The sequence below is a fragment of the Branchiostoma lanceolatum genome, chromosome 2 (genome assembly GCF_035083965.1).
Source record: "Branchiostoma lanceolatum isolate klBraLanc5 chromosome 2, klBraLanc5.hap2, whole genome shotgun sequence".
Taxonomy (NCBI): Eukaryota; Metazoa; Chordata; class Leptocardii; order Amphioxiformes; family Branchiostomatidae; genus Branchiostoma; species Branchiostoma lanceolatum.
This window is the reverse complement of record NC_089723.1, coordinates 24,855,335-24,871,786: the sequence shown is the minus strand read 5'-3', so window position 1 is coordinate 24,871,786 and position 16,452 is coordinate 24,855,335. Positions and strand designations below refer to the sequence as shown.

At 39.2% G+C, this 16,452-nt stretch overlaps 1 protein-coding gene across 1 annotated transcript; it reads right to left on the bottom strand.

The window, feature by feature from the left end:
• Positions 1 to 7,479: 7,479 nt before the first annotated feature.
• LOC136428140 (protein arginine N-methyltransferase 8-like) lies at positions 7,480 to 15,797 on the bottom strand. The gene is made up of 10 exons (XM_066417447.1): positions 15,675 to 15,797; positions 13,689 to 13,828; positions 13,248 to 13,403; positions 12,672 to 12,735; positions 11,966 to 12,111; positions 11,499 to 11,586; positions 10,986 to 11,101; positions 10,151 to 10,301; positions 8,249 to 8,361; positions 7,480 to 8,044 (listed from the first exon to the last, which is right to left on the bottom strand). Exons 2-10 carry the CDS (start codon positions 13,785 to 13,787, stop codon positions 7,922 to 7,924), a joined length of 1,056 nt encoding a protein of 351 aa, XP_066273544.1. The 5' UTR covers positions 13,788 to 13,828; positions 15,675 to 15,797; the 3' UTR covers positions 7,480 to 7,921.
• Positions 15,798 to 16,452: the final 655 nt, after the last annotated feature.

The window sequence follows — 16,452 nt, the reverse complement described above, 5'->3', positions numbered from 1 at the left end:
ATATCTTTATTTCAAACAGTTTACATGACAGACAACACAAAAAAGTTTAACATACATATATTACTTAAGACACACACTGAGCGACCGTGCAGCGACTAAAATTGAATCTGTTTTCCCCTTGATTTTATCATTCAAATATGATGCAAGAGGTAAAGGTATGACTGAGAAGACAACAAAGCACAAAAAACATAACAAAAATTCGTTCTTTATCTCTGGAATTCGTTGAGTGATCTGTAAAATCTTTAAAAAGTTGCTGACATTTGACATTTTGGTCGCGCTGAGAGCGCGCAAGGGTCGCCGTAGAGATTCCACTTGAGCACGTTTTTCAGGAGTTCGGCGCTCTCACGGCGCTCTGGACCATTTTAGGTCGCCGTGAGAGCGCGATGAGAGCGCCGTCCAAGTGGAATGGGGGTCTTACAGATACACTTCAGACACAGACGTATTCTTAAATACAATGCGCACATAAAGAGAATACAAAGTTATTCAGTGAAAGAGTTTCTCGTGCTTTATGATCTAATAGGGTTGGCATTTGTTTTGGTTCAGAGCGCTGGCTCATAGGCGTGTGACCCTATTAGTTAAAGTGCGCGGTGCAAATGTTTAATTGGGGGAAACAAGAGTCACCACTGGTGAAATTACTCTTCAGAGATAATTGGCTCCTGACAAGACTGCCCTCTCGCCGTGAGATTTTCAACGTATCAGTACATCTTTCACTAACGAGATAAACATATAACGTTACGGCACTATGGCAATGTCATTATCTGCTTTCTGATTCCCAGCACAGAAGAATTATGTTGAACTTTTATCGTCGATGTTACATTTTTAACATGTGTCCTAGTATTTGAATGTCCTGGATTAAATTTCCTAGCCAATTGCTGTTTTAAGAATTAAACCGAAAAATAACAAGACATTGTTACCTTCTGCCTATATGATACTTTTGCTACAGAATGCGAAAGTGACAACATCATTTTTTTTTTTGTCATTTAAGTTTCCTTTCTTTTTTCTTTGGCTGGTCAGAAATACACATAATGCCGCAAATCAAGCAGATGCATTGAATGAATTTGAATCTGGTAACAAACACTGAAGACGCTGGTCACAGTGAAACTAGTCCTGTGTCGTCAATGAGTGATGATTATGATGCACAAATGTCGGTTGACTTGAAGACTATGATCTACCCATATGTCAAATTCATTTTTTTATTTGGATTTTTCTATCACAAATTACAAAAATTGCCGGATGATTAGTGGATTTTCTTTAGCCTGGGTGCTAGCCTTTTTAGCTTGACTCCGTTTACCCTGTCGGAGGCGACCGAGAGAGCGGAGTAAAACTAAGCAGGCTAGCACCTAGCGTTTCTTCATTACGTCCATTGATTTTGTAATTGTAATTCTTCGTACATTGTCGTTAGAACTTTCAGAGGATCTGAGATGTGTTTTCCTCAGTTTGCGAGATTTGTTTTGCGTAGGACTGGGACAGCGCCGGCGTGTGGGAGGATCAAAGCGATTACAAGTCGCTTACTGCAAATGGTATTTGATCACTTCGCAATCCAACTTAACATCCAGTTATCTTCCGAGTAAACGCCCACACTTAGCCAACTGACAGCCATATAATGTCCACATACTAGAGGGATACTTACTGCTTTACAAATGGTGTTCGGTGTTTGTCAGCCACATTAAAATCATAGCCCACAGATGCCTCAAACTCAACTATTTATCAGAATGGTTTATTCACGTTGTCAACATTTTAACTTAGGACGTTTAAGCAACAGTTTAAAAGCTTTAACTACAAGCGCTCTTCGTGCAGCCCTTATATTACACCACATATTTAATTGCAGTTGAAAACTACATCCCTTGTCCATGGAGATGTGCAATATCCTGCTACGCCGCAGTTAATTCGTTTTATGCTTGCATCACCATGATCGCTGGTAATACGACATTCAAGCATTTGTACCAAATAATCAAGGCGCTTTAGTGAAGATGTCTCTATGAAGAAACCGTCGGAAATCAGTTAGTCGTTAATTGTTATTAATGAAAGAATCGTTCAAAATGTATAGCTGTAAAACCCGTTAATCTCAAAGCTCTTCTATTTCACAACATTCGTATTCGTAGCTATTATACTGTTCTATTTATCCGTACCCACAAGGCTGGTTTGATGAACCTCACCATCGCTGTGTTCTCGTTATGGATCCTACATGGGTCATAGCACTGCCTAAGGAAAACACGTTAGGCCTTTATCGAAACACCCAGTCCTGTAGAGACGGATATCTCGTCCCATATCAGTGGCATTCTGTACCAAATAGAATACATAAAGGCGTTGCAGAGATTAACGAATAAAGTAATGTATTGATTTGTTTGTGGGAGAAAATTGACATTTCACGTTTCTCGGTGTTCGTTTTTCGAAGATACAACACCGATTAGACTGTGCCATATGATTTGTCGATCTTACTAGAACAGAATGTTTTGTAAATTCTGGTACAATAAATCCGTGGCCAGTGAATATAAATGCTTGCTTTCCGAAAAGTAATCAGGATAGATATTTTAGCAGAGAAGCCTTGATTATCAATAGGCCCCATCGCACCATTAGACACATAAACAGAAATACATTGCGTCACCAGGTGATTTTCTGATACTTACCTAGAGTTGATAAAGTTTGTAATTTGTATCTGATTGGGCGATTGACTCAGAAGAGAGAAATTTGCTATATATCTTTTACAGCCGAACTTCATTTGGCTTTGGGCCTAAAAGTAGAAAAGCTGTTTAAAGCTGATATATTAATAGTGCAGCCATTTAGATTTACTTGAAGATGACACATCGTGGAACATGCCAGATAACGAATCATTACCACTGATTTTGTTTTTCTGATACGAATGGTCTATATATCATGACTTGGCAAAAGAGTCATTGAGCCCTTAATACATTTTGTGGCTTAATGAAGTCTTAAATGCCTGCAAGAGTGAGCATTGTTAGACAGGTATAGTTAAAGATTAGTTACAGCCTCACGTCTTCGGACAACACTTCTTAGCTGTTGGTTTCTCTCAATAAGGGATTTCTGTGTGAAGAAATATCTGGAAAACAATTTTTTATTTGAATGTCACTGGATTTCTACCTGGGCGGTTTGCACAAGCCGGATTTTGGGGTCTTTGAATGGATCAAAAGGAACGCCACGAGCTCTGAGTCAGGAAAGGAATTGTGTGGGTGGGCCACTACCGTTAAAATTACCACACACATGTATATAAGCAGATCGTACTCATATTAGACCAAACAGTTTGATGTTGTATGAAATAATAGCGTAGCTTTGTAAAAGCAAAACGTTCTCCTTTCAAACTCGACACTAAACGTCCCACCACGTACATATACACTTCACACTGTGCAGTCCCCAGAGAGATTTTGGAGAGATCTTCTGGTCTTTTTGCTAGCGGAAGTCTGAAGCTTAATGCTGAAGCTGACAACTTCTGGTCACAGGAGGTTCCTACTTATTTGATAACATGTCGTCAATCCATCATGGTGAGTACATCGGAGACTGGGGCTAACCCTTGAAACACACGGAAGTTCACTCACTTGAACTTCCCTTTTTGGCGCTCGAAAATGAACGCATTAGTTTGACGTCAAGCAGGCCAATGCCGTAAAATCATAAATTTCTATGACGAAAGCTACATTGAAATGCTTATTGAATACGTCAATGTCATAGGCTGCTATTTGTGGTCATAGAAAGTGCTATATAACTGCGTGATCTTCTCAAAGTAAAGTAGGTGCTCTGAACATATGAGTCTTGGGGTCCCATATGAACCTAAATGAGCTGCTTTTGATTTTTATCACGATAGTTCTCAGATATGTTTGTATACATGAATCGTCCTTGAATGCAAATATTGGATAAGTCTCTTTCCTTACCTTGTCAGGCAGCGTTCTAGGTTATCAAAGGCATTGGATTGCAACTGCAGAGAATCGTCTGCTGGAAGAAAAAATAGATCATGAATTTCTGCGAGTAGAAGATTTTTCCTAGAACGCTGCCTGACAAGGTAAAGAAACAAACGTAAAGCCTTTCTCCCAACATTCGTCCACACACTTTCTCTCACCACCGCAGCACAGCTACAGATCCTCACTAATTTGTCCCTAGAGACATTTGTCAGGAAGACCACAGCATGTGTTGAAAACGAGGCGCTTCAATGTATAGGACGACGTGATGTATCATTCTGGTCATCACAGAAGTACCTCAAAGTGATAACATAAATCTGTCTTGTAATGTTGCGGTCATCAAACGATGCAAATTTTACCTTATTTAAAAAGTTTCATATGCTTGGTAAATTTCATCTGTGTAAATTTTCTTCAAGTACGTTGCTTGCCATCATTATCATGTAGGGCTGACGGTTCTCCAAGCGTCTCTGACGTGCTTTTAGTTCTTATGCATTTGTCTCATCTTTTCTTATCAACGTAAGGATCCGGGAGGGATCACGTGCATTCCGCAAGGGGAAGGTGTTGAGATACTAGCCTTGAAACCTGGAGGATTGCGAAAATAATGCACAAGAAAATTGCACTATCATTTTCACACACACCCAGCGAAGATCCGTTGCGGTAATCTGTCCCTTACTATCGATCTTGTTTTCACATCACTTTTGAGGGGAGAAGATATTAACTTTTAATGTGTACATCATCAACAGGTTAGGCATTATGATAAAGTAAACACGTGGAATTGCTCCAGGTCGACTTATTTATATATATATCTAATAGAGCATATTACCTGTTTTAGATTTATCACACTTCGATAATGTTGGCTTTTACATAACCAAGAGTGAGTGGCCAATTGTAGTGGCAAGAGGCTCTCGAGCCAAAGGCAAGTCATTATTATATAATAGTTTACTTTTACAAGGCTATACAGGCGGCGTTGGAAGCCGATAGTGAATGATAACATAATCACGTCTTTGTATCCCTCTTTCTCTTGACAAATGCACTGGGTTTTCCTGCAATGTCGTAAGCTGGAAGTATTATCTATCAACTTCCCAAGACGTCTACAAATAAAACAGGTCTATTGCTCAACAATTAAATATGATACTATGTATGGTATCTTGTACAACAGTGCTAGGAAACGAATAATACTCTACAAAATGAAACTTTGATTCTTAAGATTTTCGCGGTGGGTTTAACTTACGGTGGTTACGGTGATTGCTTAATCGCGAACTTAAACCAACAGCGAAAAATACGTTTTCTCTCTACCGCGAACTGAAATCCATTTACAGAAAGAGCTATAAATGAACTACACACCATGACTAGCTTTTCAAAGAGTAATTTATCTGACATTGAATTGAGATGGTACAGTGCTTTTTCCTGGCGTTCGGAGCGGTTCCCGCACATCAGAGATATACGGAAGAAGATGGGAGAGAGCAGATTCCATCCGACTCTCTTGCGGCACTGTAGCTGCGGCACATTTAAACCACGCCTCCCATTTCCTGCCGAACACGACCCTCTGCTCGCACTCTAGTCAGGCTGTGATCCACGTCATCAATTTTCTCATGAACCTAGCTCGCAGTCGTAGGCGTCTCTTTAACCTTTTCACCATTGGCCCTCTGTTGGGCTCTAAAAACAGGGGCAAACTGAGGTAGCAGAGATACGTCTTCTCACGCAGAGCACCGATAGCGTAGGTACCACACATTATATGTATGTCACGCTATGCTCTGCTTTAATATGCTACAACAAGTTTCCTTCATGTGAAAGATTCTATGTAGTTAGGGGTTGGCAATATCAAAGAGACTTTATCAATTCTGTGATCTTAGCTAGCGGCCCCTTTTTCCACACTATGCTGTGGGAGTCACCATGTTTGCGGTCAGCAGAAGGGCATTGTTGTTACCAACGACTTCATAGGTGCCTTTCTGCACCACCACAAGGGGTAGGAATATGGCCTTTCGTTGATTAGGCAATACTGATACGATTATATGGATGACATCCTCTGGGCACCCCAAAGTTGATGTGAGCGTGCGGAAGCAAAGTTAGGCAAGACAAAAGTTGCTTTCATTATGAAATCTAACTGGTCAGGAATAAATGACTGAACACACAAAACATGGTATACCAAACAATTAATAATTACTTTTTTTTTCTTTCACAGCTTCTGCTTTGCATTCGCTTTCCTATTTGATTTTGGTCATGTCAGGACGTAAAACAAACGTCTCATCTGAAGTGGGATGGTGACATCACTAGGTAACTAAATCAATGTTTGTAGATTATATGACAGATTCACACACGCGCGCACACGCTCACACGCACACACACACACACACACACATACACACACACACACGCACACACACACACACACACAAACATACACACACACACACACACAGACAGACTCACAAAACTCGTAAGCACCGATGGACATGCACATACGTACACGCACAAACTACAATATTCAACCATAGACAACCAGCTCCTCTTTTACAGGGAAAGAGGAATAACGTTAACATTTGTTTGTTTGTTTGTTTGTTTGTTTGTTTGTTTGTTTGTTTGTTTGTTTGGTTGGTTGGTTGGTTGGTTGGTTGGTTGGTCGGTGTTAGAGATAATAAATATTATGATGGATATCGGTGAACGTACAGCGCTTCTTCATTGTCACAGCGAAAGGGAAGGACCGGATGTCAGGTTATTCAAGACTGCTGAGAATGGTGTTGCATACTAAGTATTGCACACATCGGCAGTAACTTCTGATATTTCGAAAATAACGTGAACAAGGAGACCAAATGGGTTTTGCTTCAGGCACACCATTAAAGCCAATTTCAATGTGCCCACACTGGACTCGCAGTTCCCAGTGATCTATCGGCGGATGCTTTTGTTTCGTGAATTGTGTGGTTTTCAAAGTGCTTGGGTGAATTGGACAAAATAATACAAGTACATGTAACGTTATACAAAGCAAGTCCACTCGACTTTGATTATGAGCGTCACCATTACTAACCCTTTGAAAAACAACAACTGAGTGCTAGTAGGATTTCATACATGTATGCTTTGAATAATCGAATGGGTTTATCAAATATGTTTCAATCATGATCACGAACACGAGCGTGTCATCCACGTTCTGACTACTACTATCTGTGGTAAATGTGTACGGTAAATTAACGTCTTATCAAAACAAGACTTCGGAGAACCCAAACCTCCGTGAAATAATGGGGTTTGAAAAATATTATTCTGTTGTGGAATTTTAGTGAATTCCAAGTTTGATCTCTACCTAATGTTCAACTCTACCTGATTTACAAACGTCATGATTGTCAAATTCAAATATAGATGTACAATGATATTTTCTCATTAACGAGGCAAATGAGCGTATAATTTATCTTGTTGATGATCTTTTACCCTTCATGTACTATATACTCATTTACGACCAGTTACTTCGACTGCCAACTGAACCCAGAGAAAGCAAAGTGGGCAGGAGGAAGCATGGGGTAGGAGGTGTACATGTGTTTTCAGTGACGTCATGTCAGCTCAAAAGATAATTAACGCAGATATAACGTTATGTAGATGAATGTACATTTCATTACAAAATGCTACAGTAACATTTTCTGTGAAGACTCTAAAAAAACGATGTACAGCGGTTACTCACATTATTGTAATTTCTCTATGAAATATTCTTCATTCTTTTTGTCTTTGGAAACTCAAAAACAGCGAGTCTGTCCAACATTCACCTTGTTTAAACGTTACATATCTAATGTACAGTCAAAATCATATCACATACAATGTAATATATTCAAGAAGCTGCTAGTAAATTCTCTACTTGAAATAGAAATGCCCGTATACTTGGAAGATTGTACCTCATTGGTATAAATCACAATAATCTACGAGAATGAAATGTAGTTGCTTTTACCTCTGTTGTTAAATACATAACCACTAAAGCCACAGACGATTACACTATTGTCTTAAAGGATAAATGCCTTCCTGCTTCAAAAAGATCATAGCTAGTCTTCTTTGTATTGCATCTGGGAGCTCATGCCCCAGTAGTAGTAAAACTCCCGGGAGAATTTAGTGGATCCTAGTTTCCCCTTGAAGTCCAGGTCTATGTCGAACTGCAGGTCTCTTCCCTGTTACCAAAAAAAGAAGAAATCGGTTGATAGTTGCTATTTGAACACACCCAAACAGTATACAATAAAAGAAAATATCTGAAGGCAGGACTTCATAGTGTTGGTGACAAGTAAATGAAACTTCATTAGCCTACGAAATCATTTTCCCCCCAAAGAGTACTTTATCAAATTAAAGCACGATATTCAAAGTGCTTCGGATCTTACGTTGTATGCTTTAGCGGTGAATGTTCCCTCCAGTTCTTCGCCCTTGTCCACCTCAACAGGCTCATCCAGGTGACAGGTCAGCTGCAGCCAGTGAGTCATGGGGGCTTCCGGGCCTGGAGGACAACACACAGAATTTCGTTATGATAAAGGGCTTGTATCACGTTCACTTTCGCAAAGAACGTTATGTTTGTATGTCTGTATGTCTAACGTTGGGTAACATAAATTCGCGGGGTACTTAAATTTAGATTTTTCGAAAACGGGGTATTTAGGGATATGTGCTAGATGCAACATAAGTAATACCGCTAGAAATGCAAACCTGACAGACTAACGTATTCAGAACACTGTCTGAAAAGCTTCGATAAGCATGCATTAGAAGGCGACGAGGTCAAAAACTCTCCGTCCATTATTGGAACAGTCTGAGGGCTTCGTGGGAGAATTACACATCATGGTTGTCGGCTGGTTTATAAGACAAATGTCACATCCGCTTCCTGCTGAACACAATTATTTACAAGACAACTTATTACAATCTCTTTTGCTAACCTGCAACTGGATTCTAAGTGTGATCAATCATCAAAACTCCTCTCTGTTGCTACAACCTACGGCACGTGTATTTTCCCGCCGCCATATTGTTAACCAGAATCCTGTTGTCAAGCAGACGACAAAGGTTTGTGAGGAACACTTTTTTGTCTAAATGTTGCGTGTGATGGTGGACTGATGAAGATATTTTCCTCAAAGTTTGCTCCTAACACAACAAGGAACACATGGACATAGTAGTATTACCATTGCTACGGCATCCAGCTAACTTTTCATGAATAATGTAACGTTACACGTTGCCATGACGATGGGCCGACTTTGAGTGAAGTTCTACCGACTCAACACACGGGTTGTTCCCGAACTGGCCTGATGTGTGCGGTAAGATATTCAAGACGAATCTTCTCTCCCGAAATAATGTTCACACCTGTCCGACAACACCGTCATTGTGCGTGCGGCGGACGGTAGTTTCAAGTTGAAATATTATGGTGTCAGCATGACTAGAGACAAAATCTACCATATATGTGATTAGTGCAAAGATAGTACATGATACTGACAGAATAATAGAAAAAAAGGATGGTTTATTGTTCTGCTAGATTGATTTCAGTCAACCATTATCGGAAAAATGGCGAAGTTATGTTACCCAACGTTACATGTCTGCATGTCTGCATGTCTGTATCTCTGTATGTATGTGTGTGTGTGTGTGTGTGTGTGTGTGTGTATGTGTGTGTGTGTGTGTGTGTGTGTGTGTGTGTGTGTCTGTCTGCCTGTCTGTCTGTCTGTCTGTCTGTCTGTGAACAACATAACTCGAAGTCGTGGATGGGTCTTCATGAGATTTGGTATGTTAGTAAGGGTTGGCAAAACAAAGGAATTATTAGACTATGGGGGCATTATGATACAGATTTTTAAAATTAGGTCACTATTTGCAAAATCTATAGCTATCATGTTGATCCCACCATGCTGATCCCATAACCAATTAGAAAATATTATTATTCCATAGTGGTAAATGACGGGAATTCCATACTTGCAGTTTTTGGAAGTTGAGTAAAGGGGATTATCATAAGACATAAATCATACAAATTAGGGCTTCATTTGCATGATTGCTGAAGAAATGTTACAATAGCCTTCTTTGCTAGGATACGAGTTTGATACTCTGAATAATTTCTGTTATTTGAGCGGCAGTCGAGAACCTTATTTGCATAGACAATCAGAAACATTCATAATACGTCTGTCATAAAGGGTAGCATCATTTGGCGAAGGTACGAGATCGTGGAACTCGTAGTTTTGTATGATACTTTAGTGGCAGACAGCACGAATAAAGATACAAGAGATAACCCATCTGTTTAAGGCCTAATCATGATATTCACACACCTGTAGAGAGAACAGTCTTGTTTGAGCACGCGCTGAACTCGCAATCGAAGAAGACCGCTAAAGAATGAACTGTGTCCTTCCTGTTGCACTTCAGCTTGAAAGGCGACGTGAAGAAAATCTCGTCCAGTCTGCAGGTGTTCCAGTCGTATTCCTGTGGTGTCAGTATAAAGTATTGTCTAAATTACAGTGATTGTGGCGGGGACACTAAATGGTGCACTAATACTTTTTCTTCTATCAACAGATGCATTGCTTAGGTCATCGTGCAAAGTATGAAGTGGAGACTTGAAAATAAATCACTTGCAGCGCATTCATTATCATATTCTAATCACAATCTTAAGTTAATACATGTTTTGCTATGTGACAAATGCGACAAAGCTGTTAAACGTTATGATTAATTGTAAGCATTCCGATAGAATGTAAGAAGTTTATTCTGCACTGTCTAAAATAGTCAATTCGTGTATATAATGTAAATATGAGTGTCAACCTCTTAATTAACCTAGTAGTAATCTCTACGTATGTTTAATGTAATGATTATGTTTTTACCCCATGGTTGCCCTTTGTAATAGCTTAAGCTAGTTGGGCAACCCTGGCATGTAAATACATTGTACGTGCATGCCAAACGAATAAACAATAAACAATATTTTGATCACAATTGTTCGCAACCTTTTATGGGGCTCTCGAAATAAGTATATTGTTGGTTTCATTTTTGACCGAAACAACGGGTGTAATTTGGGCACTGGGGACTTCAGCGTCCATATAATAAAGAACAGCTGCAGCAAACTACACATCTACAGGAGTATCCAGGCAAAAGAGTGTTTTGAACAGTTTAACTCACCCTGAGTGTGTAGTAGTCCGTAACGGGCTGCTGAGGTCTAATTGGCTGTTTCCAGACGTAGGCTTTGGAGGCCTCTGCCATCGCCTTCATGTCAAATCCATTCACATCTTTCCAATCTGCAAGAAGAAAATCATTCACTCAAATATAAATAGGCTTTAAACAGTCCTCAGATTTTCTAACAGAAGTGAACAGCTACCATCATATCAAACTAAACGCTTTAGGTAAGTAAGTTGAATTAACACCGTGACAAGAATATCTGCAAGAGCTTTGGCGAATTTGCAATCAACTAAAAAAAATGCAATCTAAGCACGTGTATACGTTTTACCCAGAGATACCAAGATTACATTAATAATGCTTATGCATGCAGAAGATGTGCAAATGTAAGACTAACCAAAAGGTAATGTCGACATCACACTGGTACAAAATGCACTGTGCATCGGGTAAAAACGTAAAAGTGCCAGTCACTAATCATATCTTAAGTATTCGCTTATAGGTGAAGGTGTTGAGGCTTACATGCTACATGCTTGTCGTATATCTTCTTGTCTTCAATGGCACAGATGTACAGTTTATTCTTGTCAGGAAACAGGATACCGTCAGGTTTCTATAGGAAGACAAAGAAACATGTCGTCAGTCACTCTGCTGGTGGCTCATGTCCAATGATATATCCTCCCATCGACTCTTTAACATCAAATGATCAATGCAACTTTACCCAAGCAATTTCAACATTGGGAATGCCATTACATCTAATCAAAATGGCCTCAACAAAAGGTCAAAATCACCATTGCCATCATCGTTATCGTCAACGACATTCCTAGATCACAAGATTGATCAATATCCGCCATGGAACCCGTAGCTTGTTAACGTTCAATCTACAACGTTACAGTTTTGCTTTGTAGCAAAAATTACTGTAACTTCTGCTTGTCATGGTGTAATCTCATCCCTTTTGAAATTGTAGACATTTAAAGGTAGTAATGACTGACCAGAAACCTGTCCCTGGCGATGACCAGAGACTGCAGCGTGCCCTCGTGGATCAGCCCCACGCCCATCACCTCGCTCAGCAGGATGTCCACCTTGTCTTCCCCGGGAAGCTCAATCTCCTCGACCTTTCCCTCCAAGATCGTAATGACTGGAAAATAGAGTTTTTGACTATATGGAAAATAAGGTCAAAGATGTTTCTAAATTGTATTCTATCATATCTTGACCCGTGATGTGCTGTTGACGACAGTACCATCATCACTGACTTGCAACATGCAACACAGAAACAGCGAACTCCTGACCTAATTAGGAAACCTAGTTGATAAGATCCATAAAAAACCTTAAAGACTTAACTTGGTCCTGTATAATACCATGTGTAACAGCACGTATTGTCATGGTTGTAGCTGTGTTAAATCGATCAGTGGAAATGTGAATTCCAGTCTAATTTTTATCAACATAATTTCACCAGGGTAAATTCCGCCACCCTGAATAGATTCGTCCGAGCATAATTCCAACACACCGTCCCCCAGTATAATGCACTCCTGTATATCTAAACTGTGCATACCTGGGGATGCTACACTAGAGATCTCTCAAACCCAAGTGGCGGATTTATGTTACCCGGTGGATTTATGTTATTGAGGTTAATAATCACGACATAAGGAACAGGACAATTGTCTAAATGTTTCTGCAAGTTTGTTTTTAACAACTCACTGTGGCTAAGTCCATTCTTCTTCACGTTTTTCCTCGTTGTTTTTGCAAGATCACTTGCTTCAACCTGTGGAGAAAACAACAGTCAATGTGGTTCAATGAGCACATTGTCGCTATAGTTCAGCATTATCCATGGGGGTCATGTTACGGTAGTGTTAATATCTAATATCCGTTTTTTGTCCACATTTTCAACGGACTAAATATCACTCTTATCGTCTCGTGCACTTGTGGAGTCTTTCGTGTGGATGCTATCTGAAACTTCTGACCGTTCACAAAACTTCTCCAGTTACATGAGTAACTTTTGTATTGTGAACATTTGATATGGATCAATGGACTCATATTGTCTCTGTATGTCCACAAAATGCATGTTGACAGCGGTTCAGACTACTGAATCAATAGTTGTTATCAATCAGCTTTTTCTATATCTACAACCGTGGAAATATTACCATTGTATCTTTCCAGGTCGTCAAATGTAATGGATGGATAAGTAGAAGGGTTTTTTTTTCATTATAGAAACCACCAAAAGGAAGCATAAGTGTGCATACCGTTATGTTTATTGATTTATAAAATCGAACTTACCCCAAAAACTTTCTTCGCCCCAGCTTTTGCAGCAAACATGGACAAAATGCCAGACCCACATCCAAAATCCATGACGACCTTGTCCTTGAAGAGGTGTTTGTTATTGTAGATGGCGTCTCGGTAAAAGTCTGTGCGGATTTCGTCCTCTAACATTTTCTGTATTGAAAGTGACAAAATACATCCAGTCAGACTAGAAGAAGTCTGAGGAAAAACTCAATAGGTTCTGATAACGCTTCGATTGATGAAGTCACATAAAACATGCATTTCCCCCAATCGGTGAAAATAACAAATGAAACGATGAGAAAAACACAGATGGAGTTTTGATAAAGTGAATACTAGCACATGTATGCCCATGTAATGCTAAATGAACGAGGGCGGCCATAAACCATATGGATCTTTTATTGACTTAATGCATATAGTTTATTGACTATGTTGGCTAACCTGTTGAATATCTGGTCTGCAGTATGCATTGAATCCCTGGTTGAAGAAGTGGTCATCGTGTTCACCGTAGGTGAAGTCATTCTGAACGATGTTGTCCATGGTGCTTTCTCAGAAGTGTGTCCGATGAGATCGTGAAGGTACTGTATGTATTACAAGTAAACAATTTTTAATCCTCAAACCACCGTATGGGGTCAAAACTGACCCCAGGCGTATATCAACATGTGCCATTTTGACATTTTTAGTCGAAAACAAAATTCCTCCTATGAGTTTGTTTGTACATATGTAATTTCTCATACGTTTTTACCGAGATTGGCTCATTGTTGATTAAGTTATGCTAGAAAGTTTACGCGTGGTCCAGTGGGGTCAAAACTAACCCCATCAAAATCTGCACTCATATTCCCTATTGTTTGATACTTATCATATAGTAACATGTATGCCAAGGGTTATCATGATCATAGTAACAAAATATCATTTTGTAGAAACGTGAAAAAGCAACATTTTTAATGAACGTAAAGATTTATGACGTTGCGACGTATTATGACGTCATTTATGTGATTTTATTGGCGAAAACCACCGAATTGGGTATTTCCATATAACTCAAAGGTACACGATAAAACTTAAATAGAAGTTCTGTATGATAAATTATAATGTATCCAAGGACGTTATTTGTCGATGGCAACAGAAACGACGTCAAGATGACGTCATAAAATTATATTCATATTTAGCTACCACTAGTGAAATCCGCCATCTTGGTTCTGCCATCTTTTTTAAATGCATTTTTTTTCATCATATAACCTAGATCTAAAAGCACGATAAAAATAGACTAAAACGTTTATATTAAGATTGTTTCTGTTTCAATAAACATGGCAATGATGAAATTTGAGGTTGAAATAGCCGGTTATAGCTAATCTAATTATATCGTCCGGCATCTTAGATTTTGACCGATGACGTAATCAAATTTGCATAAATTATGAATATTAGATCATAAAAGTTATAGTGAATTACATTAGATTATATTGGTATAAGAAAATAAGTGCAGTATAAAAAAACAACCCTAAAATTACATTGTTAAACCCAACATTAGGGACTTTTTTCCAAATATGGCTCTCAGAAACCGGTTGCCATAACAACATGAAAACATTTATTAGTTATTCTATTTATTTCAAATTGTTGCCAACGAAATTTTAGCAAGGTGACCAAGTTTGGTTGTTCTAGCGTAAGCCATTCAAATGCTATATGACATGAAGTGTTGGCGCAGGCCTCAAAAGAGCCCACTTGTCTGAATAGCGTTAGTTGCAAAAGACGATGTTCCCTCTTTTTGCATGAATTATGATAATAAGCAGAAATAATTCACACCTAATCATGTCAAACTGTCCCTTGTATATTAATGGAACTTTACATAATTATATACAAATCACAAAAAGAGTCACCAAAAAGGCTGTATTTGTAGAAAACATTGTGGGGTCAATTTTGACCCCATACGGTAAGATTAGTCGTAAAAAAGCTACGGTGGTTTGAGGGTTAAAAAAACAATGCATTGAAATGAAACGTAGCTTAGATCAGTATAGATGCATTGTTTTCTTGCTCACGAAATTCCATTCTTTCTTTTGGACACGCAAGATTTATTGAACGGAGACGTCATGAACTGTAGCAGAAGCCCAGCCTGGCAACACCAGGGGTCTCCAAAGTGACATGTTACGGGGCCTACATTTCATTGTTTTCACATTACTTTATTCACATATATTTTATGAGTATCAGGCAAAATGCACAATTCCTTATCTAACGCCTTCAACTCAAAAACATTGAATACATAACAGGAGTACATTCTGGGCCTACATAGAACAGGTCGACTAAGTCTAATCCATAAAAAGCCATGATGGAAGCCTCAAGTACAAGTAAGATTGTGGGGATGGAATATCCGATAGTTTATCAACATTTTAGTCAAAATTTCTAAAGGTGCGGTGTATAGAAATACAAAGTTCTCACCTGTTTCTTCTCTGAAACTTCTGCATAAGTGAAAATCGAATCAAATCAAGTCACTTGTCTGTCTTTTGTACCACACAGGAAACGTGGAATTATGGGTAAAATTGTCTAATCGTAATTGTAAGTTGTCTGAAAGAGCTAAAACAGATAGGCCAAATTACCCCCGGGCTACGCAGACAACGTCGTGGCGAGTAATTTTTTATTCATTTTTCATTGAGGAGATGCAAATAGAGGAGAGGAGATTTAGGAGATATAACAGGTCTAGATACCAGGCTAAGAAAGTGGGTCTATCAGGTCTCGGGGCTGTCGTTCTAAATAACCGGGACTGTCGGTCACAGGAGCCATATTTTGGTACCAGTCAAAAAACGAGAGACAGTCACGGTCCAGAAAGGCCAAGAGGTTGGTAACAATAGTCAGATATGCTGGACATTAACCGAGACGCAGTTACTCCAGACCAGCTGACAGCTGAAGTTGAATGTGTTGTCCAAAGGTCACCAGTCCTGAGAGTGCTGGAAAACAATACCAAATGACAAAACAGGACCACGTTATTTTTAGATAAATGAATGCAAGGATTATCAAATTTATGAACTTGCCATGCTCGCTCTCAATGCCTGCATGCATAACAGTACTTTTTTTTCTTTTACATGTCCAGAGGAATAACAAGAGTTCAGTTGCTAGGCAATTTCCCCACATACCAGAGCCCCTCTGTGAGACTGTCGCATCGCAGTGAATCTGATCTATTTCACTTGACAACAGGCTCACAAGCACAGAACGATAGACA